Below are 26076 nucleotides of genomic sequence, written 5' to 3' on the forward strand. Positions count from 1 at the left end.
CCTTCATCCTGGCTGCTGTTCTGCTGATGTGATCAAATCCGCTCTTCTCTGCCTCCGTGCTGCCTTCCTTCCCTTAGCTCGTTTGTGCTGCCTGAGAGGCCAGTCTCCCCTACATCGCTTGCTGTCACTTCCATTTTGCACGTTCATGTCTGCTTCGTTCCCTTTCCCCACCCAGTACCAATCACTTTGATTTTCCAGGTTGTGTTAGCCTCTAGGCACCTGCATTTCAAGGTAGCATCTTTGCTGGCTCCCTGCTCCCCGCTCCGTCTGCAAGTATAGGTCTGGGACACTGTGAGTCCTTCTAAACTCCATGATGAATCACAGATACTGCCATATTCATGATATTGTAAATGGCCACCCCTAGTCACCATGTCAGTGACCTCTCTGTCAAGCTTTCCCTGGTCTTGCTGACCATTTCAGCTCTATTTTAGGTACAGTGTCCCAGTCCTGTCCCCCAGCCAGGGACACCCCAGAAGCCCACTGGTTAAATCTCTGCATGCTCTTGCAACCCTTACATTGTATTAAATTTTCCATTGCATCATTGTCTATACATATCAATATCATGAAATCAATACTGTTTAAAAAGAGCCATCTTTAACATAACAGATATAACTTACCTTCAGATTTACACTGACTAAGCAGAAAAATCCTTGTCAGCACTCTAATTCATTTGACTCTTATGTGGATACCTTTTGTGATTTTCATTCCTTTAGTACCTCCTACCTCCAGTTTTGAAAGATAGATGAATGGATGAACAGACAGGTAGATAGGTAGATATGCTATTGTCTCACTAGAATACTTAATCCTGCTCTGAATTAAAAAAACAAAAACACTTATAAACATCAAATAAGCTTTGGACCTGTAAATGTTGTTATAAATTATCATCAGAAAATAGAGACGAGTTTGATGTGTTATATTCTTAATAATTTGATGCACAAGTTCAGTTTTAGTGGATTGGAGTGAACGTTGGATCACAGAGAAGGACAGGCATTCATTGTCAGTCTTGAGGAAGACACCATTACTGGGCTGCCATGATTTGAAACTGCGTAAGTAAAATGGAAAGGTTGACAGTTCACATAATTACAGTTACAGAAATAAAGACTGTGGCTATGCAGTCAAGGGGTTTAATCAATGTGATTTAAAAAAAAAAAACTGCTTTTGTTCATAATTTTGTCACATGTACAAATTTCCATGGCAAAGGGCCAAATGCATTTAATGCAATTCAAGGATGACAAGGAGGGTTGATGGGCTCTAATGAGCAATTGATTATCAGTAAACAGAGAGAGATGAAGAATCCACAATAAACTCTGTGTAGAACAAGAGGTCATTTCCATTAGTTGTGACTCTTCATCCAAGCTTATTAATGAAGTAAAGTGTAAGAAGGGGAAACATTTCTTAGATTTTGTCATTTGAAGACAATAACCCCAAACTTTGAAGGTAAACATAAATCCTGGTTTAAAAAAAATTTGCATGTGCAGAAATAACCTACAGTGTCCAGCAATTCACTTAAACCATGACCCGGGTCTTTGGTCTTAAAGCTACTAAAATGACCAGAGGAAAAAAATGGATTAAAACATGCATTCTACTATACAATTATCTTAAAGACCGATTGTTATGCAAACGTGTGTTCTAATTTCAATTTTAAAAACTACTAATTTGTTCTCAACAGTAGTAATTTGACATCCCACAGGATGGCATATGAGGATATCCAGCAGACTTTGGGAGGTTATTGTTGGTTTGGTGACTCGATTCACCAAAGCTACTTGGCTGAGATTTCCACTGTCTGAAGTTGTAATGACATGGCTGCCACAGTACAGTTCATCACAGCTGGGATCTCATGTGGAACACAATAAGGATCTGAAAAAGTACTAGGGAAATTGTAGTGTATATCTTTTAAATATTATTCACCTTGGCTGGACTTCCATCCAGCAAAATAGAGAAGAGTTGGAAGAGTATGTAGACATTAACTAGGCGGCATTGGTTATATATAGTAACATCTCCTGTTGGCTTCCTGAAGTCTATTGCAGTCTTGTTAGCATATAGCATATTAAACATGTGTGACAATGTTCAGTAAGGCAAAAACCCACATAAGATAAACATCTTTTCTCTTCATCCTGGTAGAATAAAAATATTAGCTTATGTCATCAAAATATAAATGAACAAAAAATAAAGGCGTGTGAGGTCTACATTGCATCTGACTATATGTCAGAATTCACCTTCAATCAAGCAAATGTTTGTTGAGTTCCCGTTGAAAGTCAGACACTGTGGTAGTTCAAGACACAAAGATAATAACTGCAATAGAAAGAACAATTTCAATTAGTAAACAGTCATCTTTCATAGTAATCAGTATTTTATAAAACTCTTCTGCTGTTATTCACTTATGGCTTCTTTGATAGAAATATACACACTCTCAATTCATTTTCATTGAAAACAGGAGTCAAATACAAGAAAAGCTAATGTCCATTAATATTCAAATAACATTTAGTGGAAAGTTTATCATTACACATCTATATCATACATTTTGGCTTCTATTTTCTCTTTATGCTTCATAATTTAAAATTGTCTTGTTGGTGTCTCTTTCATCTAATTTGACCATCTTAACCATTAGTAATGGGCTTCCCTTGTGGCTCAGCCGGTAAAGAATCCTGCAGTGTGGGAGACCTGGGTTGGGAAGATCCTCTGGAGAAAAGAAGGGCTACCCACTCCAGTATTCTGGCCTGGAGACAGTCCATGGGGTCGCAAAGAGTCGGACACGACTGAGCGACTTTCACAACCATTAGTGAGATGTGATCGTGTTCTCCTCTGAGAAACTCTTATAAGCTATACAACTTCTCACCAGACAAATGCATACACTCATTTGTATAAATACAATATATTACAGGGGCTTCCCAGGTGGTACCAGTGGTAAAATTCTGCCTGCCAATTCAGGAGACTCAAAAGACTTGGGTTCAATCCCTCGGTTGGGAAGATCCCCTGGAGGAGGAAATGGTAACCCACTCCAGTATTCTTGTCTGGAAAATCCCATGGACAGGGGAGCCTGGTGGGCTACAGTCTATGGGGCCACAAAGAGGCAGGCATGACTGAGTAACTGAGCACCCACAATATGTTACCTATATTTTCTGAGGATTGATCGGATTGAGAAACACTACATTAAACGCTATGGGAAAGATTGTATACATTTCTGAAGAAACAATCTATGAAATTACCACTGGATTTGAAAATTGAGATGATCTTTTGAGGAATTACCCTCATACATTAAAACTTAGTTTCCTATCCAAATGACTGAGAAATTTACATTCTTCCATAAATAGGTGGCAGAATTGCAGTTTTGCCCCTGTGATGGAAAATAAATTATTACGTTTGACTTCTGATACATTTAACATGAATTTAGGTCAGAATATTAAGACTTTCTTAAGCATGACCCTGTGTGAAAATGATTCATAACATACGTGCCTACATTTACATGATACAGCTTTGTTAAGACTGTGGCTACTTTTGTACCAGACAAGCCACAGTCCTGGACATCTTTTAAAATGTAATTGAGTCCCGTCATCTTTCTGTGTTTCTGGGGCCCGGAGAAGCTTAGCAGAGTCAATGCCATTAGTTTGTCTTTGGACCATTTCCAGAGCTGAGCAGGTGATACCATAAACAAATCCCAGTGTTGACATTTGGAGTGAGCAAGTGGTTCTACAAGGTGGCTCCTTCTGGATGTAAATTGACTTTAATGATTTCTTTCTTTCTCCTGGGCAGGATTTATGTGGGCATCATTCATGCGACACCCTGGGAATGGCAGACGTTGGGACCATATGCTCTCCTGAGCGCAGCTGTGCGGTGATTGAAGACGATGGCCTCCATGCAGCCTTCACCGTGGCTCACGAAATTGGTATGCAGCGTCTTTTCTCTTCCCTGGCCAAACCAAACACTTGTAACAGCTGCAACAGGAACCGACATACTTGGCAATTAATTCCAGATTTCTCCTGGTTCGGATAACCCTTGGGGATTATATTTGTTTATATTTGCCCTTTTAGGGTTAACTCCTAAGAGGGACGGAAACCAAAGTTAGGCACACGTGGTGGAGACTTCCTTTCTGTTGGTGCCATTTAAAAGTTTAAGAGAAAGTTACTACTGCCACTGTCTCGTAAAGTGTCCACCCAGGACCTGATGAGATAAAATCTGTCACAGTTGACAATGGAATGCAGAGATGTTTGTCTTAGAAATTACTCTGTGGACTCATCCAGGGCAAATCAATTTACACAGAAATTCATCAGGTTTTATTCCACTGTCAGTGATACCTCGACTCCTGACAAAGGTAATCAATAGCTTATGGTCACCATTCCAGTCTTTTTTTTTAAGAAGGAAAGCAAATGAAACAAAACCTGTCACCAGGGTTGATTGTAAAGTGTTCCTTACCTGGTGACATTAAGAAATTCATTTCAATCCTGAAACTGGAAATGTTAGACTAAATGTGACAAATATCCCAGCAATTAGGAATATGTGTTTTGTAATCACTGACCGAGGCTACTAGACATATGAGAAGTTAATTCACTATTTAGGATTAGATTTTAGAATTAGATACATCTGGGCTCAGTTCTTGCCAAAGTACTTTCTGCCTGTGTCCTGTTGGTCTGATGATTTAAACTCTGAGCTTCAGTTTTCATATCTGAATTATAGAAATAATAGTGCCTGTTTCATTGAATTAGTTCAGGGACCAAGTTGGGTAAATTATAGATACCAGCTGTTATTTGTATTCATATGCACTTCTGTTTGCTTTTTAATTAACTAATTGATTTACTTTTTAAATGTATCACCTTTTAGCATTGTCTTTTTGGGGACAAAGTATGGTGCAAATTATTGTACCTTTTGCTGTATTTTATTAAACAGATGTAGTTTTCTTAAGCTAACACAGTAATTTTAAAGTAGAAATTAAAACTTTTCTTCCACTTTAGTAGGCAAAAAACATTGCACAATGTGCTGATGTTTGGCCACTATGTTTTCTTTGGGGACTTAACTTCACATCAAAAGTGCAATTGCATAAGTCCATTTATTAGAGCAGTAGCATAAAAATCAGTAGTTAAATTCCAATTAATATGTATTAATCATGATCTTAATTTTCTTAACTGACATTCTTCTTACCACGTAAGCAAAAAAAATAATAATAATAACATCTTAATGTAAATAACTGTCCAATAGCATCACTGATCACAATCCAATTTAACACTTTGTTAATTGAGCCTCTTTAGCTTCGAGATGGACTCCCAGCTCCATCTCCATGTTCTCAGTTTTATCTCAGGCAAGAGATTCAGACAACGAGCCCCCGTTTTTTCTCTAGAAGGTAGACCAATAATGAATGAGACGGCTCTCTGGTGACTGCACTGCTGTTGCTGCTGCTAAGTCGCTGGAAGACCTCATATGGCTGCAAATATTTTTAAAACACAGCTGCCATTTGAACTTCAGGACTGGGATTGTGCCTTCATCTATGTCTCACTCTTGCCTATTAAACTGATTGATAAAAATACAGCCTAACATCAGTCTTTCATCAATATTTGTTACATATATATTTATGTGCACAAGTGAGTAAGTGGGAGAAACACAAGAGCCACTCAAGGCAATATTCTGATGTTTCAGCAAAGCTAAGAAGAATAAATTCAAATGCTCAAAAGCATTGTAGTTACCCAGAGATGATTTTAAAAGTACACCTGTATTTAATCACCATTATTCGGAATTGGAGAAGTTCCATAAGGAAAGTTCTAAGCCCTGGCAGGCAGATGCTGGTTAAGGAATGATGAGGGATAAGCAACAAAGTAGAATTGTGGCATCAACCACCATAAGCCCTAATACTGACCTTCTAAAAAAGAGAGTTCAGATTCCACGAAGGATGGGCTTTCTTCCTTCAATCCTCTTGTTGTTGTTGTTCAGTTGCTAAGTTGTGTCCAACTCTTTGGACCCCATGAACTGCAGCACGCCAGGCTTCCATGTCCTTCAGTATCTTCCAGAGTTTGCACAAACTCATGTCCACTGAGGCAGTGTTGCCATCCAGCCATCTGGTCCTCTATCACCCCCTTCTCCTCTTGCCTTCAATCTTTCCCAGCATCGGGATCTTTTCCAATGAGTCCGCTCTTTGCATCAGGTGGTCAAAGTATTGGAATTTCAGCTTCAGTGTCAGTCCTTCCAATGAATATTCAGGGTTGATTTCCTTTCAGATTGACTGGTTAGATCTCCTTGCTGTCCAAGGGCCTCTCAAAATTCTTCTCCAGCACCGCAGTTCAAAAGCATCAATTCTTTGGCGCTCAGCCTTCTTTATGGTCCAACTAGTGATCTATTTTCACACATTGACAGCATCTGGGAGGTTTCTTTGTAAGGGAACCACAGTGGCAGTAAATGCAGCTTCTTTGAAGTTTCATGGACCCTCAAAGCAACCGAATTGGAATGAAGAACCTTCTAGCACCACCTTTCTCAGCCCTCGTGAGTTCCTACACCAAGGGATTACACAGGCAGATACAGCAGAGAGGTAGGAAGCCAGATGCTAACGAGAACAGGTGTTTTATTAAAACTGTTTATGTACAATAAGAAGTTTTCTTTCCTTAAGGGGACATGGTTCTACAAGAGAATAATGTGGGAGAAATGTGGGTTTCTCTGCAAAAAAATCACACCTAAATCTTTGCTGTCTGACTACACTCCATGTTCCTTTTGATTTCTTGATTGGACCATTTCTATGTACTTCTTTAGAATTCTCTGTAATTTATTCTCCAATAAAACAGTGCCTACTTCATTTCTCTTTATGTGTCACATATGGCCTAATCTGAGAAATGTAAGGTCTGGGGATAGGGGAATATGGGTTTAATTTCCCTTTCATAAGGAATCTGGCTTTCATTCATTTTGTTTTCTAATTGCTTTATTATTCTTTAATTTCACTTTTCACCTAAATATTGCGAACACGTGTTATAAAGTATGAGCCTTAAAAATTGTAGCAAAGATAGCCTTACAAAATGTTTCCTAATCATCTGTATACGATTACAGAGCTTTGCCTTTGCAGCCAGTGTGCTCTTGGGTCATGGAGTTCCCTGTTCTGTTTCCAGCGCTTTATTTTTAGGTTGTTGTTTTTAGCCATCAGCCTGAGTTTACTATGCTCTGGATTCTAATTCTACTCTGTTCTTCTATGTAATTTCCTCCCTTTTTACTAGACATTTACTACTTTCCAGTTCTGGAGGTTATATCCAGGCTACATATGGTGATAAAGTGCCGCTGTGAAACCTCAGTTTTGCCAGAGTGTTTTGAATTTGCTTGAGTCTATTCCAAAATGAACAATTTGCTTCGTCTGTATGGTAAATATGTTTCTGTGCACAATACATAAGCTGTGGAGAAAATTTCCAGGATGTTCCCATGATTTTTTTACTTTATTTCATCTATCAGCAATGAAAGGTATAATTAAGAATCAGTTCAGTTCAGTCGCTCAGACTGCAGCATGCCAGGCCTCCCTGTCCATCACCAACTTCCAGAGCTTGCTCAAATTGATGTTTATCAAGTCGGTGATGCCATACAACCATCTCATCTTCTGTCATCCCCTTCTCCTCCTGCCTTCAATCTTGCCCAGCATCAGGGTCTTTTCCAATGAATCAGTTAGTTCTTTACATCAGGTGGCCAAAGTATTGGAGCTTTAGCTTCAGCATCAGTCCTTCCAGTGAATAATCAGGACCAATTTCCTTTAGAATTCACTGGCTTGATCTCCTTGCAGGCCAAGGGACTCGCAAGAGTCTTCTCCAGCACCACAGTTCAAAAGCATCAATTCGTCAGCACTCAGCTTTCTTTGTGGTCCAACTCTCATATCCCCACATGACTGCTGGAAAAACCATAGCTTTGACAAGATGGACCTTTGTTGGCAAAGTAATGTCTCTGGTTTTTAATATGCTCTCTAGGTTGGTCATAGTTTTTCTTCCAAGGAGCAAGTGTCATTTAATTTCATGACTTCAGTCACCATCTGCAATGATTTTGGAGCCCAAGAAAATAGTCTGTCACAGTTTCCACTGTTTTCCCATGTATTTGCCATGAAGTGATGGGACTGGATGCCACTATCTTAGTTTTTTGAATGTTGAGTTTTAAGCCAGCTTTTTCACTCTCCTCTTTCATCAAGAGGCTTTTTAGTTCCTCTTTACTTTCTGCTATAAGAGTGGTGTCATCTGCCTACCTGAGGTTATTGATGTTTCTCCCAGCAATCTTGATTCCAGCTTGTGCTTCATCCAGCCTGGCATTTCGCATGATATACTCTGCATTTAAGTTCACTTTTATTAACTGGTTTAGCTTCTCATGGCATTCTCTAGTCACTTCCTATTTCTATACAATAAGGGTTTAAAACACAGTCTTGAGAGTTGAACATAAAATTTTTTGTTCTTTTTTGATAATTTATTTACTTGGGTCTTAGTTTCTTGGTGCAGGATCTTTCATCAGGGTCCACAGGCTGTGAAGTGTGCAGGCTCAGGAGCTCTGCAGACATGTGGGATCACAGTTTCCCAGACCAGGGATCCAACCCACATCCCTTGCACTGTAATGTGGATTCTTTAACCACTGGGTAATCAGCAAAGTCCCCCAAAGGTTTTTGTTGTTGTTGTTCTTTTACTCACTTTTACTTGCTCTTTCACTCAGTCCATTGAAACATGTCCCTACATTGAAAATTATCATGTAAGACAGAGGCAAGCCTTAAGTCTTTATCTTGTACTTTTTCTGTCCATGATGTTAAAGTCATAATGAAGTGACTTAAATGAACAGTTCTGAGAAGGGAGGCTTCTTGTGCCACGTGTGAATGGGAATACTTCTCTTTTCCTGCTTTCCAGTTCCTTCCTAACAGAAAGCTAGACTTTGGAGACACAGTCCACTGGTGTCAATACAGCTTCCTGGAAAATAGATTTTGATTCATCTTGACACTGCCTAGGCAGTAAAGAATTGCCTTACTGCCTGCCTTCTTGCCATCTTATAGCAAGGTCAACATCGAGTAAAGTGTTAGGATCTTTGAGAAAGTTTTTTAAACTATCAAGAGCATGGTTCCCATCCCTGGACTATGGGTGGAGGTAAGAATGTGACTATAGTGTTTTACAATCCAAATGTGAGCTGTAGCAAGTTTCAAGTGAATGTAAGTTTACATTTAGAGTTTATGTTTTTAACTTGTCAAACTTTTATTATGGGCTTGTAATAATGATTTCACCTGCTGCACACATGGTTCTCCAACATAATAATTTTATTGATGTTGGGCCAGCCTCTAATGTGCTAGGGGAGCCGTCTGATTTTATTTAGACTCATGAAATCCATAGTTTGCAAACAGGCTGAAGCTCTGCCTTAGAGTGGTTAATTATAAAATGTGCTAAGTGAATCTCTCCATCATGAAAGACTCCAAAAATGCTTCCTAAGCTAAAATCAGGCCCAAAAAGAGTCAGGGCCAGATAGTCAGCTGGAAACTTAGGAAGCGGTGGAAACACAACAGTATGGCTGCCTGTGTTTTGCTGAGGTCTGAGCGAGTGCTCTGGTTCTGCTGATCTGCGTGTGACTCTGCCCCCGCCATCGATTAGATTAAATGAGGCCATGTTTTGAAAGGCTGCAGAGGCCCTGGAAACACCATAGACCAAAGCCAAGTACACAGAATCAGATGTCAGGACCGGCTGTGAGATGTGAGGTGAAAGGAAGCCAGGATTAAACTTGGTATTTACCCTCAAAACCCATAGCTTTAATCAACATGAACTGAGCTTTTTTTTTTTTCTGTCCGGTTTGGAGCAGTGCCATACTGTGTCTTTCTTGGCCCCTAGATGAAAGGTGGGAATAGGTCTTTGCTCCGTGTCCAGAGGCAGCATTGAAAGATGTAGTTTTAGTATCAGTTGGTTTGTTTTGAAATCAAATCCCAATTCATATTTCTCTAGGGAAAGCCTATGCGTTGTCTGCCATGGGTATGGAAAGCCAACAAGTTGAAGGTAATATAAAATAAATATATCACACACAATGTGTAAATTTGTTTTTCCTTCTTAGGATTAGAAAATTTCCCCTTGTCTCCCAAATTGAGTGTCTGATTATCAGGTAATAATAATTATTATCATTATTAATAATCTAGTGTCTACTAATCAGACACTAGTAATCTAGCATCTGGTAATCATAATTTATCAAAAACTACATAAGATTAAACTACTTGTAAGTTAAAATTGTAACAAACCCAAGATATCAGTGAGAACAATATAGTTCAGTAACAATCACTGGGCCTTTATATTTCTCAGGCGCATTTTCTAAGCACTTTGCAACTTTCATATCCTTTAAGCCTCACAAAATCCCATGAGGTGAGTACTATTAATGAGTCACCCAAGAAAGGAGGATGCTGACACACAGAGAAGTCTCTAAACTGATCTAAGGTCAACAACTACGTATACTACTTGGGGAAAAGTTAAATCCAGTTTATCTGGCTCCAGAGCCCAAAATTTGGACGCTATGCTAGAATGGCTTGTTAGGGTCCCTTTTGAAAGATAGTCTTGAATTTGAATCAGAAGGATATTGACACAGCTATTTATAAGGTGAAAAAAATTTATTTTCTTCTTTCTAAATTGCATCACTGATATAACATTTAGCATTTGTGTTTAGGGCTTCCCTAGTGGCTTAGATGGTAAAGAATCTGCCTGCCAATGCTGGAGACCCAGGTTCAGTCCCTGAGTCAGGAAGACCCCCTGGAGAAGGGAATAGCTACCCAGTCCAGTATTCTTGCCTGGAGAATTCCATGGACAGAGGACCTTGGCAGGCTACAATCCATGGGATCACAAAGAGTTAGACAGGTCTGGGTAACTAACACAAATGTTTTTAAATGGGAGTTTAAGAGTTTTATCACTTCTCTTAATGATTTGCATTTGAATAGATGTGTAGGATCCAATTATTGGGGCTTCTGGTTTCCTTCACCAAGGATTCTATATCCTGATGCCCTGTGAGTTTTTGACTCCCTTTCCAACCCCTGCCAAGACCTTCCTGAACCTTAATAATCCCAGCTGGAAAATTAGGTAAAAATAAAAACATGACCTCATTAAGAAACAGATGCTTCATGAGCAAGGCTTTCTTAAGTAAACACATGACAGAGCTTTTTGTGACATTTTTTTAGGATGTGATGCTGTGGCCCCTTGCCTATTGGCCGGTTTGGGGTCAGGACACAAGAGCTTGAAGTTCTGTTTAATTTACAGACCAAAGTTTAGAAAAACAACCCAATTTCCTTCCTGAGGTTAATATTATAAATCAGCCCTGGTTGTACAGTAATACCTGAGTTGAATAAGAAGCTAAACCAGCATTTTCCTGTAATGTGTCTTCGCCAGGGTGTCCCTTATTTTGGATTTTCTGACACCAAATTCATATGTGAATTTAAGGAGGCAAGATGCTATTTAAAATCTACATTGTGAATATCCAAGATGAAATTGATTTAATGAAATTCTGCCTATGTACCAATTTTAAAAAATGATTGTTGTCCAAAAAAAATTACCAGGTGACTAATAGTTTGCTGTTTCTGAACTAACACTTATACCTCAGACTCTTACCCTACAGACTTTGCTTTGACATAATTTACCCGAAACTCATTTCCTCCACATAATTCAAATAAACTCTTCCCTGAGGTTACTTTGTATGATGGGCACTCATTAGCAGGACTGTCACGTTTATGACATGGTTTAATATCTGTTAAGAATAGATGGGTATTTTCTACAGAAGCCCTTATAATTTACACCTGGATTTTTACTAATGATTTCAAACATCAAGATACAGTTGTAAGGGCTGCATCACTTGGGAAAATAATGAATTGGACCCCCACATCACTGTAAATTTCACTCTGAATTCTGTAATACTTTTTTAAGAAATTTAGTGTATGAATGCCATTAACAAACTCACCCACTGCCTAACAGTGTTTGGTCTGTAACTGTGTTGGGATTTTACGTGAGAAGTGGCTCCCAGTTACATCACTCAAGAATTAAAGATTCACAAAGAAAGATAGCATTGTAAATAGGGTGCTTAACTTAGTTAAGGCAAACAAACCGCTCTTCAATCTTTTGCATGTCTACTGATTACAAATGGTTCCATATACAAATGCTAATGCTTCCCTGAAGCAACACTTTGGAACCTCTCCTTTAAACCCGGATCTTGAATTGTGGTCCTTAATCCATATCAGCCTTGCCCCCTCACTAGGATTTTTCACATCCTGTTTTAGTAAAGGAGCTTGGTAGAACTTCCTCAAATCTCTTCCCTTACCTTTCAAAACTGCCTTGAATCTTGAATTCACTCTTTTCCCATACCTGGCCTAGAGGAAGAAGTATCTGTGTCTTTCTAAGGGAAAGAACCGCCTTTCTCTGTGACTTTCTGGATCCTATCTCCCGGACTTCTCCTCGATCTTGTGCTAAGTCGCTTCAGTTGTGTCCAGCTCTGTGAGACTGTGGACTGTAGCCTGCCAGGCTCCTCCATCCATGGATTTTCCCAAGCAAGATTACTGGAGTGGGTTGCCGTTTCCTATTCCAGAGGATCTTCCTGATGCAGGGATTGAACGTGCGTCTCTTCTATTTCCTGCATTGACAGGCAGGTTCTTTACCACCAGCTCCACCTGGAAGCCCACCCTTCAACTAACTCTGGTTTGCATTGCTCAAAAAACTCATCATAAAAAATCCTTTTGATGAAAACAGTACATTATTTTAGGAGATGTCAACATTTTCTCTGACACTGTGTTATCCTCTGGGGCACATGTGTTTAAATCTCAGCTTCACTAATCCTGCTCAAGGCTGCTTGTGGGAGAAGCGATTAATCTCTAATCCATGCCTGTCATTTTGCACATCTCATTGGATGATTTAGGAACAGATTCTCACTGGAAAAGGCCATCGGTGACATCATGATAAATTCTGGTCAAGCCCTTCACAACATCTACTTAAAATGTGTTGTTGTCAGTTGCGACAGAACATTCGAAATTTCCTAGGTTCCAGGCTTTTCTCTGTTAATAAGCATGTGGTTTCTAATGTGAGTGTCCCTTGAAAATAACTAATGTTTTTATTTGTATCTTGGCACTCTAGGGCTCAAAGACACAGGGTGATTTCAGGCTGACGTTAGGTGTCCTAGCTTAATGATGAGGGGAATCACATTTGAGAATGCCATTTCTTTGGCTGTCCGCAGACTTTAGTATGCCTGTCACGTCTCTCCTGAAGACTGTCCAGACATCCCGCACATTGTTCTTCCATTTCAATCCCTCTCCAGCTTCTGAAGGGAAGTCACATGGGTCTCTCTCGCTGTGCTCTGGATCCAGCTCATGTGGCACTGGCTGCCTGTTTCTCTGGGTGCTGAAACGGTCTTCGCATCGCCCATGATTCTCCTTGTCCTGGGGAGAGCATTCCTCTCCCAGCCAGCTGACAGGCTTTCTTCACGGAGAACAGAACATTCATCCTCTCTCCAAGGAATCTGTCTCTCTCAGTTGACCCGCAAGCAGTCCCTTTCTGACTGACTCTGGGAGATCTTATAAAATTCACTTCTCCATTCAGCTCTTGCCAAAGTGGACCTCCGATTTGTTCATGTCCAGAGTAGCTGTCTTTTCTAATGACCGTATACCTGTGTCTTCAGCAACAAGTTATCACATGGATAAATTAGCAATTCAGAGGCCAAAGAGTCTGGCAAAAGATTCATTTAAAAAGACCAGAGCTTCTTAAAATAAATTGCTTTGCTTCCATAATTGATATTTAGCACATAGGCATCACCATTATGTATAAAAGAAAAAAATAGAGGTAGTTTCCTTGGCCCCTCAAAGTGAATTTGGTGTCTACCATGTGGCTTGTATTTAAATGAAATATCTAAAGTATAGCATCCAGATGAAGTGAGTATCTCTTGAGGCAATAATACACATACATATGAATAGTATTTGGAGGAAAAGACTATTATTCCATTGAAAGTGCTAGTCACTTAGTCGTGTCTAAGTCTTTGTGACCTAATGGACTGTAGTCCACCAGGCTCGTCTGTTCATAGAACTTCCAAGCAAAAATACAGGAGTGAGGTAGCCATTCCCTTCTCCGAGGGATCTTCCCAACCCAGGGATCCAATCCGGGTCTCCTGCACTGCAGGCAAATTCTTTACTGTCTAAGCCACCATTTCTCCATTAAATAAATATAAATGTCTTATGAAATAGAGTGAAAAAAATCACACTTTTTGAAGTATAAAACCTAGATTCATAATACAGAGGTTCCATTGGGCCACTTTCTCTACTATGCCGGGGGGAAAAATTCAAGTGTGAAACCTCCACACTAATCCCGCAATGTTCACTGATAAACTTTTCTACATTCTCAACAAGTATTTGATGTACTAAGTAGCTTTTAGCAGTTTTGAATAGGATGTGAATGAAAGGTACTATTTTTCTGTGGGTGCGGTGAAACTCAACATACCACCCAAAACTTGGACGAGCTCCTGCCCATCTTCTTTTGCATATTATTTGGAAGATATTTTATGAACTACGCTGTGAGTTTATGCTGCTGACCAAATAGAACGTGAGTGGTGGTAAGAGGGTTTCCCGCAGAGAACTAACTAGCTGAGTAAATGCTATTGAAGTAAATAACTGTATAAATAGCATCAAAATGCAAAGCTTAGAAGGTCACTGAGCCCTGGCCACTTAATTTCAACCACAACAGCAACCAGCTGCTCAGTGGACAATTTTATTATGAGGTGTTAGTGATTTAACAAGTTGGCCCCGAGTAGTTGGAATTTGGCGTGAAAAATTTCATCTCTGTTGGGTTTTACTACTGCACACTGGACTTTTTCTTGGCAGAATGGCCAAAGTTCCTGCCTTTGGTATTCAGGAACCCAAGGAGAATGCAGTAATCACTTTTCTATGGTATTTTCCACTTTTTTTCTTTTCTTTTTTTTTTTGGTGGTTTGTGTAGGGTTTTAAAAAGCTTTGCAAAAAACACTACTAGAATGTCTTGTTTACTATTTAGAATCTCTCCAATCTGAATTTTACCACTGAAGTATATGCACCACCATGTGTAAACTAGATAGCTAGTGGGAGGTTGTTGTATAACTACAGGGAGCTCAGGCTGGTGCTCTGTGATGACCTAGAGGAGTGAGATAGGAGGGTGGGAGGGAGGCTCAAGAGGGAGTGGATATATGTGTACTTATAGCTGATTCACATTGCTGTATGGCGGAAACCAACAGATCATTGTAAAGCAATTATCCCCCAATTAAAAAAGAAAAAAACTAAAAAAAAACACAGTATTTTAAATGTATTGTAGAATGTATTATACGTTTAGACTATGTGAAAAATTAATCCTATGTAATAAAAAAATTTAGTCACCTTGTAAGAATGGGCTTATGTACTCTGTGGAATAATACCTAGGATGGTAGAACGGGAGCACCAGTATGGGGTCACAGAGAGTGTGTTTGGTAAACTTAAGCACAAACACCACCTGAGTGGTTTTAGACAATCACTTCCCTTCTTAGCATTTGTTTTCTCTCCAAGGGCTAACACTTGGTGAGAGTCATATTGGTGCTTTAGACATTTCTGAAATGCAAATGGGTATATCCTCAAGATATACCATTTACTTGCAGAACTAGTGAACATTCACAACTCACTGAATAACTAAAAGAAATGAAAGAGTGAAGCAAGCTAACATTTGCATGAAACCAGGAAGTTACTAAGTTCACTTCTTTCTTTTCTCTTCTAGTCATCTCTTATTTGGCTACCTATTTATGTGGCCAAGAAAATGGAAGTCCCTGACCTTCAAATACCATGTATTAAGTGTTTGTAACTTGCAGAACATTGAGTTAAATATAGATTTTCCAGCAGTGGCTGGTGGAGAGTGGGGCGGGGGGAGTGGGTAGGGAATGCTCTCTGATCTCATGGGGCTTATAGTTGAGCACAGAAGATGGAAAATTAACAAGCATTCAAAATAATATGTTGTGAGGACTATGACATAATCCCACAGTTGCCTTGCAAATTCTAGATTCTAAATAAGGTCTATTTCTACATATTCTTGAGCATGTGTGATCCAGATGGATTATGGGAACATCTCGTCTTGTGTAATTTTTCAGTTTTCCCCAGAATATTCACCAAAAGTAACCGCTCTGATGACATGCAGCTTTAATTTCCCTAGGGGGAGTCCAGTCTCTGTGTGAAAAAGCAGTTAAAATGAACTCATGTACAACTGGGAAGAGAAGAGTCAAGTGCTAGTTTAATTGCCACAGAAAAGTAGATGTGCAAAAATCACTCATTATTTGCATTTCATCTATCCTGCCTTTTAGGACATCTGCTTGGCCTCTCCCATGACGATTCCAAATTCTGTGAAGAAAATTTCGGCTCCACGGAAGATAAGCGCTTAATGTCTTCCATCCTAACCAGCATTGACGCATCCAAACCCTGGTCCAAATGCACCTCAGCCACCATCACAGAATTTCTGGATGATGGCCACGGTAGGTACAGTTCCACAGGCTCAGAAACAACACCTCATTGTATCCTCCTGGTGTTCACCTTGCCCTCCAAGACAATGGTTGCCGAGACAGTGTCAGGAAAAGGAACAAGGGGGTCTGTCTACTGGTATGGAATGCCAACATCCTTGGTGGCATTATAGCCATGGTATTTTTTGCTTTTGAATTGCCAAGTTCAAAGAGAAGCAATGTGGGAGACCACACAGAAGGCCTTGCTAGTGCCCTGAAAGCCTGGCTTTTATTCCCTCTTTCACCACACCAGCCTCCTGTGAGAATGTTGGCATATATCTCATTTCCCTGTTATTAATAGGACTCTCAGAATTATTTGTTACACACTTATTATAAAGGTATGGTTAGAATGTAAGTGACAATTCTGTCAGATTCTCTTTCTGGCAGCATAAAACCAAGAAAGGAAGCTCTATAGGTCTACATTCACTACAAGACTTGGCTTCACCCTGACAGCCCGTTTTCCTGAAAGTGGAGTAAAAGCTTCAGAAACAGAAATAGAAAATCAATCTGAACTGTGAGAAAACAGTTTAAGAACTTCAAAAGAAAATCTTTGGCTTTATCCTCTAAATGGAGTTCAAGAGCACAGCATACTTTATTAAGGTCTATTAAATCTAGGATTAGCACTGTAAATTCTATCAAAATACCAAGGAAGTCACAGTTTTTAGAAGTAATAAATTCTGGCCCTGAAGTAATCTTTGAAACAAGCTATTGCTAATTTCCTAGCATCCCTGTTACCTTAAAATACTGGAAACAGGCGAATAGATGAGACAAATTTGGAAGAGATTTTCAGAGACCACAGAGTTCAAGTGTCTTATATTACGTGCGTGCGTGCTCAGTCACTTCAGTCCGTTCCTACTCTTTGACACTATGGACATTTTTGCGACCCTTTGGACCGTAACCCACCAGGCTTCTCTGTCCATGGGGCTCTCCAGGCAAGAATGTTGGAGTGGGTTGCTATCTCCTTCTCCAGGGGATCTTCACAGCCCAGGGACTGAACCCACCTCTACTGCATCTCCTGAGTTGCAGGCAGATTCTTTACCCTCTGCGCCGCCTGAATGGACACATTCCCATTCCTTTTTCTTCCCTCTTAAAATTTGTTTCTTTCTAAAACTGATGGTTGAAGTAAATGGGACAGAAGTTCTTGATCATGATAATTGTTCACAAATTTATCTCAGGATATGGTTCAAAGCTGGATAAAGAGAATCTGGGGTAACTGTTTCCCCCTAGTTCCACAGCAATTATAGCTTGACATTTTTGTAATTTCTTAGTGAGTTTGCCATCTTGAGCTTTGGCTACATAATTACAAGACAATTAGTAAATTCAGTTCTTTTCAGACAACAGGAAATTCTACTATATAGCCTCTTGTCTTGTCGCCAAAATGTTCACAAACTCATTTTTGCTATGTTAATAGTGAATTGATAATGCTTTAGCTCCTTTTGACTATTTAAATTTCCTGTTCCTGAAAACAGTACCTACCCAGCTTGCTTTAAAATTTCTCTTAACACAAAATAAATGTTCTTTGTTAGTTGAAAAGATGGCCTAATATCTCAAAGATTTAGAAACAATTTCAAGAATCGATGTGGTAGGTTTATCCTAGACTAATAATAAAGTGGTAATTTTCTGTTTAGTTAGCTCAGTTTAAAATGCTGAGTAAAAGCAGAGAGTCCTGAGATGAATGCTTACCTAATTATCTGCCTACCTACATTGATCAAGTCCATATCTAATAACATTTCTTCTTAGGTGGAATCTTAGTTTCTACTCTTATTGTTACTTTTACTGTTTTTTTTTCAGCTTTTGTGAATATGGAATAACATTAAATTTTATTTTAGAATCCCACATTACACATTCCAAAAGGTTGAGCTAAACTTTGAATCACTAAATGAACAGATTTAGTTGCTAAGGCAGCAAATACTTATGGCTAAAATGGGACCAACTTTTTTCTTTTTTTTCCTGTATAAGTATTAGGTCAGCTAATTACAATGCTGTGCAAAATCTTGTTCCTTATTGCCATATTTCTGGAATGATTCATTTATTTCATGTTTGTGGAATTCATGATTTTACTTTCCATGCAGTAAAGATGCTTCCAGTATTGTTTTCACTTTCTAAATCTCATTTCTGTATTTAAAAGAGTCTACACTCAGATTTTTAAAATTTTTACAACAAATTTTATACATCTTTCTGCATCTGCTCCAAAGGATATCCTGGTAGATAACCACCACACCGTACTTTTACTAGAATTAGATCTCATTCATTTGCACTGAGAAAATCTTATCTAACTTTCCCATCTATATGTTAAGTAAATAAATAAATTTCATTACCAATATTTGTTGGACAGGAAATTCTCATAATATAGTCATTCATTCATTCGTTTCATCAAAACCTAGACTCTTTCACCTTTGAATGTTGAGTAAGCAGTTTTGTGTTTTAGCTAACACTTCAACCCCACTCTGCCCACCAAAAGAAAACTGATTTTATGATGAGGGTCTAAGAAAGACACTTTGACACAGTGACAAGATCAATTATATTCATTTCAAACCTAACCTATGCATGCTCAGTCATGTCCGACTCTTTGCAACCCCGTGGACTGTAGCCCACCAGGTTCCTCTGTCCATGGGATTATCCCAGCAACAATACTGAAATGGATAGCAATTCCCTTCTCCAGGGGATCTGCCCGATCCAGGGGTCAAACCCGAGTCTGCTGTGTCACATGCGGATTCTTTACCGCTGAGCCACCAGGGAAGCATTCATTGAAGAACAGATACAGAATCGAAGCTACAATACTCTATGTAGCACTGTCATTTAAGCGTCACTTTAAATAGCTTAATAACTTTTAGAGTGCAATGAAAAACTGACTTAGGTCAGTTCAACTGAGAGTGTGGTGACAGGAATTAGTCAGCGGGATTTTGAGATGGTGGCCGTTCTGACATTTCAACTTCAGAGCTTAGGAGAGAATCAAGGGGACTGTCAAAGCCCAAGGCAGTGGAAAGACAAACAAAAGCAAACAAACACACATCTTTGTTAGAAGACTAAGCTGATGTCATGAAACCATGTCATCAAACCTTCCTTTTCCATCTACTATTTGCATGCAGAGCCCATTCGTTCACATGCAGTAGGAATGAAATGTTTCTGTTTTTCTGTTCTGATTTTCTAGGCCACTAACAATTTAGAGCTTCCCTCATAGCTCAGTTAGTAAAGAATCTGCCTGAAATGCAGGAGACCCAGGTTCGATTCCTGGGTTGGGAAGATCCCCTGGAGGAGGAAATGGCAACCCACTCCAGTATTCTTGCCTCGAGAATCCTATGGACAGAGGAGCCTTGTGGGCTACAGTCCATGGGGTCACAAAGAGTCAAACACAACTAAGCGACTTAGCACACACACATGCAGAGTACCTAGAAAATCCATTTATATAATTGCTTACCTGTCTGCTTCCCACCTCCAGCAATGCTGGAGAAATGAGTTCTTAGGGAACAATTTAATCTGTATCATTTGTTTTTAAAATTATTAGCCATAAGTAGCTAGACATGTGTAGCACTCTACCACTGCCAAATTTAAATTTATTAATATTGAGTGCTTTCTGATGTAGTTCCAACAAGAAATGCACAGCAATTAGGTTATGACTGACAATTCAGTTTGCATACTCTAAAATAACTGGGCCTGCAAATTTCTGATTCAGAAAGGAAGAAGTCATGTCTTATGGGGGACCCACAACCCCAGCCTGGCCAAGATACTTGTAACTTTCTGCAGTGTTTATACAACCTAGCTCTAGGCAAATTGGCTTAGGAGTATGATCCTCAAAAATAAAGGTAAGCACTGGCAGAGAAATTGCTTAGCAAAAGCAAGTTATTAAATTTCCTTTCTCAAATGCTTAATAATCTTGAAGCCAAAAATAATAGCCGTGTCCTCTGGATCACTGAGTCCCCAGTGCCAGGTGATGAGAAAGGGCCACTGCCAAAGCAGATACAACTCAAGCACACAGGCTGCTAAGGAAAAGCTATAGACATCTCTGAAAAATTCATATTTAAAGAACTAATTCCCAGCCTCTTACTGAACACACAACTTTGGAGAAAAAGTGGTATTAAAAAGCCATTCTCTTAACCCTTTGTAAGTATAGACAGTAGAGGTTGTAATACAATCTTAACATTTGGTTTTTAAGGTCATATGAAATTCAAAGCCCACTAGGGTAGCCTCTTGATTTTTCAAAGTAAATATGTTCTGTAACAGAGTCTGCAAGTAAGACATGAATTTTAAGTCCACAGTGACCTGTTTATAAAGCTAATCTTCATCCTCAAATACAGAGAATTTTTAATCGAAATTTCCTTGGCCTGACATCTGCTAAACAGTGCGCTAATGCTTCTCAGTTTCACAAACAGATCTCGTGACTCACTTTGAATTACTCTGGCACAGTAATGGCTGTGTCTTTGTCATCGCCCAAGTTAGTTTAAGGGCTTCCCTAGTGATTTCCCTTTAGCTTAGATGGTAAAGAGTCTGCCTGCAATGCAGGAGACCTGGGTTTGATCCCTGGGTCGGGAAGGTCTGCTAGAGAAGGGAATGGCAGTCCACTCCAGTATTCTTGCCTGGAGAATCCCATGGACAGAGGAGCCTAGAGGGCTATAGGCTGAGCAAATGACTACTGAGTCACTGACTCAGTGGCAAAGAATCCTCCTGCCAAGCAAGAGATGTAGGTTTGATCCCTGGGTCAGGAAGATTCCCTGGAGAAGGAAATGGCAACCCACGCCAATACGCTTGCCTGGGAAATCCTATAGACAGAGGAGCCTGGCAGGCTACAGTTCACAGGGGCACAAAAGGGTCAGAAATGACTTAGGGACTAAACAACAAGCAACAAGCTAGTTTATTCATCACTGAACCCGTGATGTATCAGTGTCTCTTTTAATGTTAGGCATTCAAATAAAGACCTTGAAGAAGAGTTTCAAGACCAGGGAAATGATGATAAAGAGATGAGTGTTATGAGGGTTCTTTGAATGAGTGTCATTAAGAATATTAATTTATTTCTCCTAGGCCAAGAATATTTGGGCCAGTGTGTGTGTGTGTGTGTGTGTGTGTGTGTGTGTGTGTGTGTGTGTGCTCTACTTGGTTTGCAGAATCTTGGTTCACTGACCAGGGCTCCAATCCAGGCCCCTGCCAGTGGAAGCATGAAATCCTAACCACTGGGCCACCAGGGAATTCTCTGTTTGGGTCAATTCTTAATTTCATTGTGTGTATTGAAAAGGAAGAGAAGACAGAAATAACTGCAGTGCTAGAAATGGGGGAGGGTGGGGAGAAAAAGAACAACCAACCTTCATCTGATAATTTTCATTAATCATTAATATGAAAGATAGTGACACCAGTCAGATATTAAAAAGAAAGATTTTTCTGCTCCATTTCCTGGAGACCTGGCATACCTTCCATCACCCAAAAGTATACTTTATGGCCATGGGATATGACTACATTATTCCCTTTATTTGTTCATTGCAAATCACTAAGTCTTATTTTTTAAACTTTTCACCTTACTTAAAGCATTTAATTTAACATGGATAGTGAAAACAAATTTGCAGTATGCACACATTTTCATTGTCTTTACACAGAATGTTAAGACAAAAGGAAAGAAGGAAGGAAAAGAGATGGGGAAAGAAGAGGGAAAAAGAACTTGGCAATTTTATGGAGCAAAATAGACAAAATGTTGGCAGCGAAGTCCAGATAGGGTTTCAGGCTAAGATGAATCTTAAACTACGTAAAGATTTGGTTGAGAATAAAAGTAATAGAGATTAAGAAAAGTCAGCAATAAACTGAACACTTTTAGAGGTCAATATAAACGGTATTAAAGACTGGTCAATTTCCTTGCTAACACCTCCTCAAATGTTTTTAGATGAAGGATGTATATCCAATCCACTGTTACTCAGATCTTAAATATTTCATATCATGAGCCTCAGAATCAAACTGTATTTTGATTTTTTTATTCTTCTTCCCTGGCACCAGTCTGCCATTTGGTAGTGCTGTCTATACCTATTTTATTGCCAAACGACATGTCAACATATAGATAAAATTGATCGACTGTAGATTTCAGTGTTGTCAGAAGCTAATGCAGCAACAAATCCTGATGCTGAGAACATTAAAGTCATAAGTAAAAGGCATGTCTGAATAAAGCTTTTTTTTTAAGCAAGAACAGCTCATCTCCAAATGACCTCTAAGGGAAAACCACAGAGCTAAATATGTTTGGGTTTTTTTTTAATAGTCAAGCAAATATGTTATGGCTCAGTGGGTAAAGAATCCACCTGCCATGCGGGAGACACAGGAGACACGGGTTCGATCCCTGGGTCAGCAAGATTCTCCTGGAGAAGGAATTGGCAACCCACTCCAGTATTCTTGCCTGAAAACTCCCGCAGACAGAGGAGTCTGGCCAGCTACAGTTCAAAGGGTGGCAAGCAGTCAGACATGACTGAGCAGGAGGCATACATGAGCTTAAACAAAGACGTACCACATCTTCAAGCCTCCTTTGTTGTAAGTCAATTTCCAATTGCCTTGTCCATTTCTTTTCACGAGTCATCTGCCAGGGAGGTTGAAAGGGTGTCAGTGATGTATCCCTGGGGAGGTGATGCGTTGTTTTGACTTGGGGAAAAGCACTGTTGACCCATGCCACAGGTACCCACGCATGTTAAATACTTCCCAGCTGATATTTTGTTACCCAGTGTTACAGTCTGTGATTTTCAGTGAAAAAAAAGATTCGTCAAACAGTACTTTTGAAGATCTGGAAAGCATTCTTGATGCCTCAGAAATCTGTTGACAGTCTTCTGCCATCATCAATCCACTAAGCATTCTCTGCTTTACACAAGGCTCTTTTTTATGTAGCAAGGAAGATAATGCTTTTCCTCAAGTCCAAAGGGCCTCATCTCACTTTATCTTCTAAACAAAGCTTAGTGAGGTTTTACTATCATTCCTTCTATTGACTTGCTGTTGATGTTTTTCTTTTAACTTGATGTTTTCCTCCCAAAGTTCTATTTGGCTGGATAGGAGGTTTTAATGCTTTTTCTGGCCTGCCTTAAAAAGCTTTACCTCTTCAAAAGTTCTGGCTTAGAAGTTAAATAGGAACTTTGCTCTTTATTCATTTTCATATAATGCCTCCATCACAGATTGACAAATTTCAAGGTATTCGCTTTGAAGAAACTTGAGTGTAGTTGTAAAAACATTTGCAGTGTACTTAAAATGTGCTGAATATTCCATTTCTCAGTGGAAAATAGGATTTAAACATGGTTTTCTTTTGTTGGATATAAAGAATAACTCGAAATAAATCTGAAATGTTAAATATGTTGGGCATAGGACCAGTATGATTGTTTTATGTTTTTCTGATCACCCCTTAATAGCTCTGTGAGCTAATTTTGCCCCTCCAATGTCACAGTGAGAAAATCAACATTTCATAGATCTTGAAAATAAATTAGGGACGGTGAACTAATTTGGCCAAGAACACTCAGCCATTTAGTGTTTTGCCAGAATTAGACTTTAGACCGGGTGTTTCTACCATTAGGCCTGGTGTTACTGTTTAAAGGATTCGTACACATGTCTGCCCTTTAGCAATAAAATAAGCAGCCTGTCCACATGGTAAGCAGAGTCAGGTTTGTATATGATGAGAAGAGCAGGGTCTGAGCACAAAGCCCTAATAGCTATGAAATCTTAGGTAACTGATCCTTAGGTCTTCAAGTTCCTCGGTTTCCTTATCTGCAAAATAAAGAAAATAATATTTGAGTTGACCAAAAATTCTGTTTCAGTTTTTCCATAACATCTATGGAAAAAAAAAAAACGAATGAACTTCTTGGCCAACACAACAGAATCTGCTACGTAAAATTCTCGTAAAGATTGAATAAACTGATACATTTAAAGAACTGAAAAGAGTGTCCAGCTAAGTCACTTCATTCGTGTCTGACTCTTTGTGACCCTGTGGACTGTAGCCCACCAGGCTCCTCTGTCCATGGAATTCTACAGGCAAGAATACTGGAGTGGGTTGCCATTCCCATCTGCAGGGGATCTTCCCAACCCAGGGACCAAACCTGGGTCTCCTGCATTGCAGGTGAATTCTTTAACCTTTTGAACCACCAGGGAAATCCAGAAAGAGTGTCAGTGTATAACAAATATTCATCATTTTTAGTGTGTAAATAATCAGTGTGTCAGAGAAGGCCATGGCACCCCACTCCAGTACTCTTGCCTGGAAAAACCCATGGATGGAGGAGCCTGGTAAGCTGCAGTCCATGGGGTTGCGAAGAGTCGGACACGACTGAAGTGACTTAGCAGGACACTCTTTTCAGTTCTTTAAATGTATCAGTTTATTCAATCTTTACCAGAATTCTACCTTGCAGATTCTGTTGTGTTGGCCAAGAAGTTCATTCGTTGCAATTTGTTGCAAGTTTGTTCAGTAGCAGTCAGTGTGTAAATCCTAAAACCAAGTAAATAGAAAAATACTGAACCTGACAGACAATATGTAAGCTCCTATACAAACTGAGGAAATTAACGGAGTTAACTCACTCAAAAGGAATTTCTTAGGGAAGCTTTCTGGGGAAGGCGAGGTGTATTTCAGCTTCTGAGTTTGCACCATCTGTGTGTCAGCTTCTACTGAGTCCCCACTCCCTGTCTGATCCCCCCATCACTGTGTACTCCAAAGACCCAACAAATACCAACTGCACTCAACAACCAACACAAAGGGGAGAAAAGGAGGTGAAGAGTGACAAAATGGGCTCAGTCCCAAGTTATCAGAGATATTTTCCTTTCTCTTCCCACTGCTCTAATGCGTGGTGCCTGAAAGCTCCTCATTAAAATTCTTTCAGTCTAAGAGAAAGACTTGACTTATTTTGCTTCCTTCAGTTTATCAGGAGCCCTTGAGGGGTGGATCTGGGTCACTTTTCTGTATTTCCAAATATCTGGTATGTTTGGTAGAACACGGTACATGCTAAGCGGACGCTTACTGAGTGCAGCAATGACCAGTGTTCTTAATTTATGGAATTAATGGAAAGGTAACATGGATGGGGGATGAGTGCATGAAAAAGAGGTAAGAACTTGGGTTGGTAGTGGACAAAGGAGCATAGAAAGGGCGCAAGGGCAAACTCTGTTTCTCAAAGTTGTGAACATAGATTTATTGCTTTGTTGTTTTTGCTGTTCTAACACCTAGGTGGCGCTAGTGGTAAAGAACCCACCTACCAGTGCAGGAGACATGAGACACAGCTGGATCCCTGGGTCGGGAAGCTCCTCTGGAGGAGGGCATGGCAACCCACTCCTGTATTCTTGCCTGGAGAATCCCATGGACAGAGGAGCCTGGCGGGCTACAGTCCATGGGGTCGCAAAGAGTGAGACATGATTGAAGTGACTTAGCACACAGCACACACATTGTTATTATACCCACTTTCTGATTTCTGCTAGGTCCATCCCAGTTTCTTTTAGTCCCTTAGCACGATGGTTATTTTCAAAACTAATTATTGCAAAATTTCATTTAAGCAAATAAAATTCACTGCCATCTTTATGATACCATCATTATGGATACCCCAGGGCACATCATCCATCAGAAATCCTGGTGGGTGTTGGCGAGTTCATCGAGGTGCTCAGCCTTGTCCAGAGAGTCCCCTCGCCGGGGATCTGTGGATGCAATGTGTCTCTACA

The 26076-nt window shown here is 39.7% G+C and overlaps 1 protein-coding gene across 1 annotated transcript in view; it reads left to right on the forward strand.

Annotated features, from left to right (window-relative positions):
• ADAMTS5 (ADAM metallopeptidase with thrombospondin type 1 motif 5) overlaps positions 1 to 26076 on the forward strand; it is a 53566-nt gene that overhangs the window by 11177 nt on the left and 16313 nt on the right. Inside the window, exons 3-4 of the mRNA XM_013965221.2 lie at positions 3751 to 3883; positions 16252 to 16419. Of these exons, the coding sequence (XP_013820675.2) occupies positions 3751 to 3883; positions 16252 to 16419 (301 nt within the window). The remainder of the gene's footprint in view (positions 1 to 3750; positions 3884 to 16251; positions 16420 to 26076) is intronic.

Source organism: Capra hircus, chromosome 1 (genome assembly GCF_001704415.2).
Source record: "Capra hircus breed San Clemente chromosome 1, ASM170441v1, whole genome shotgun sequence".
Lineage (NCBI taxonomy): Eukaryota > Metazoa > Chordata > Mammalia > Artiodactyla > Bovidae > Capra > Capra hircus.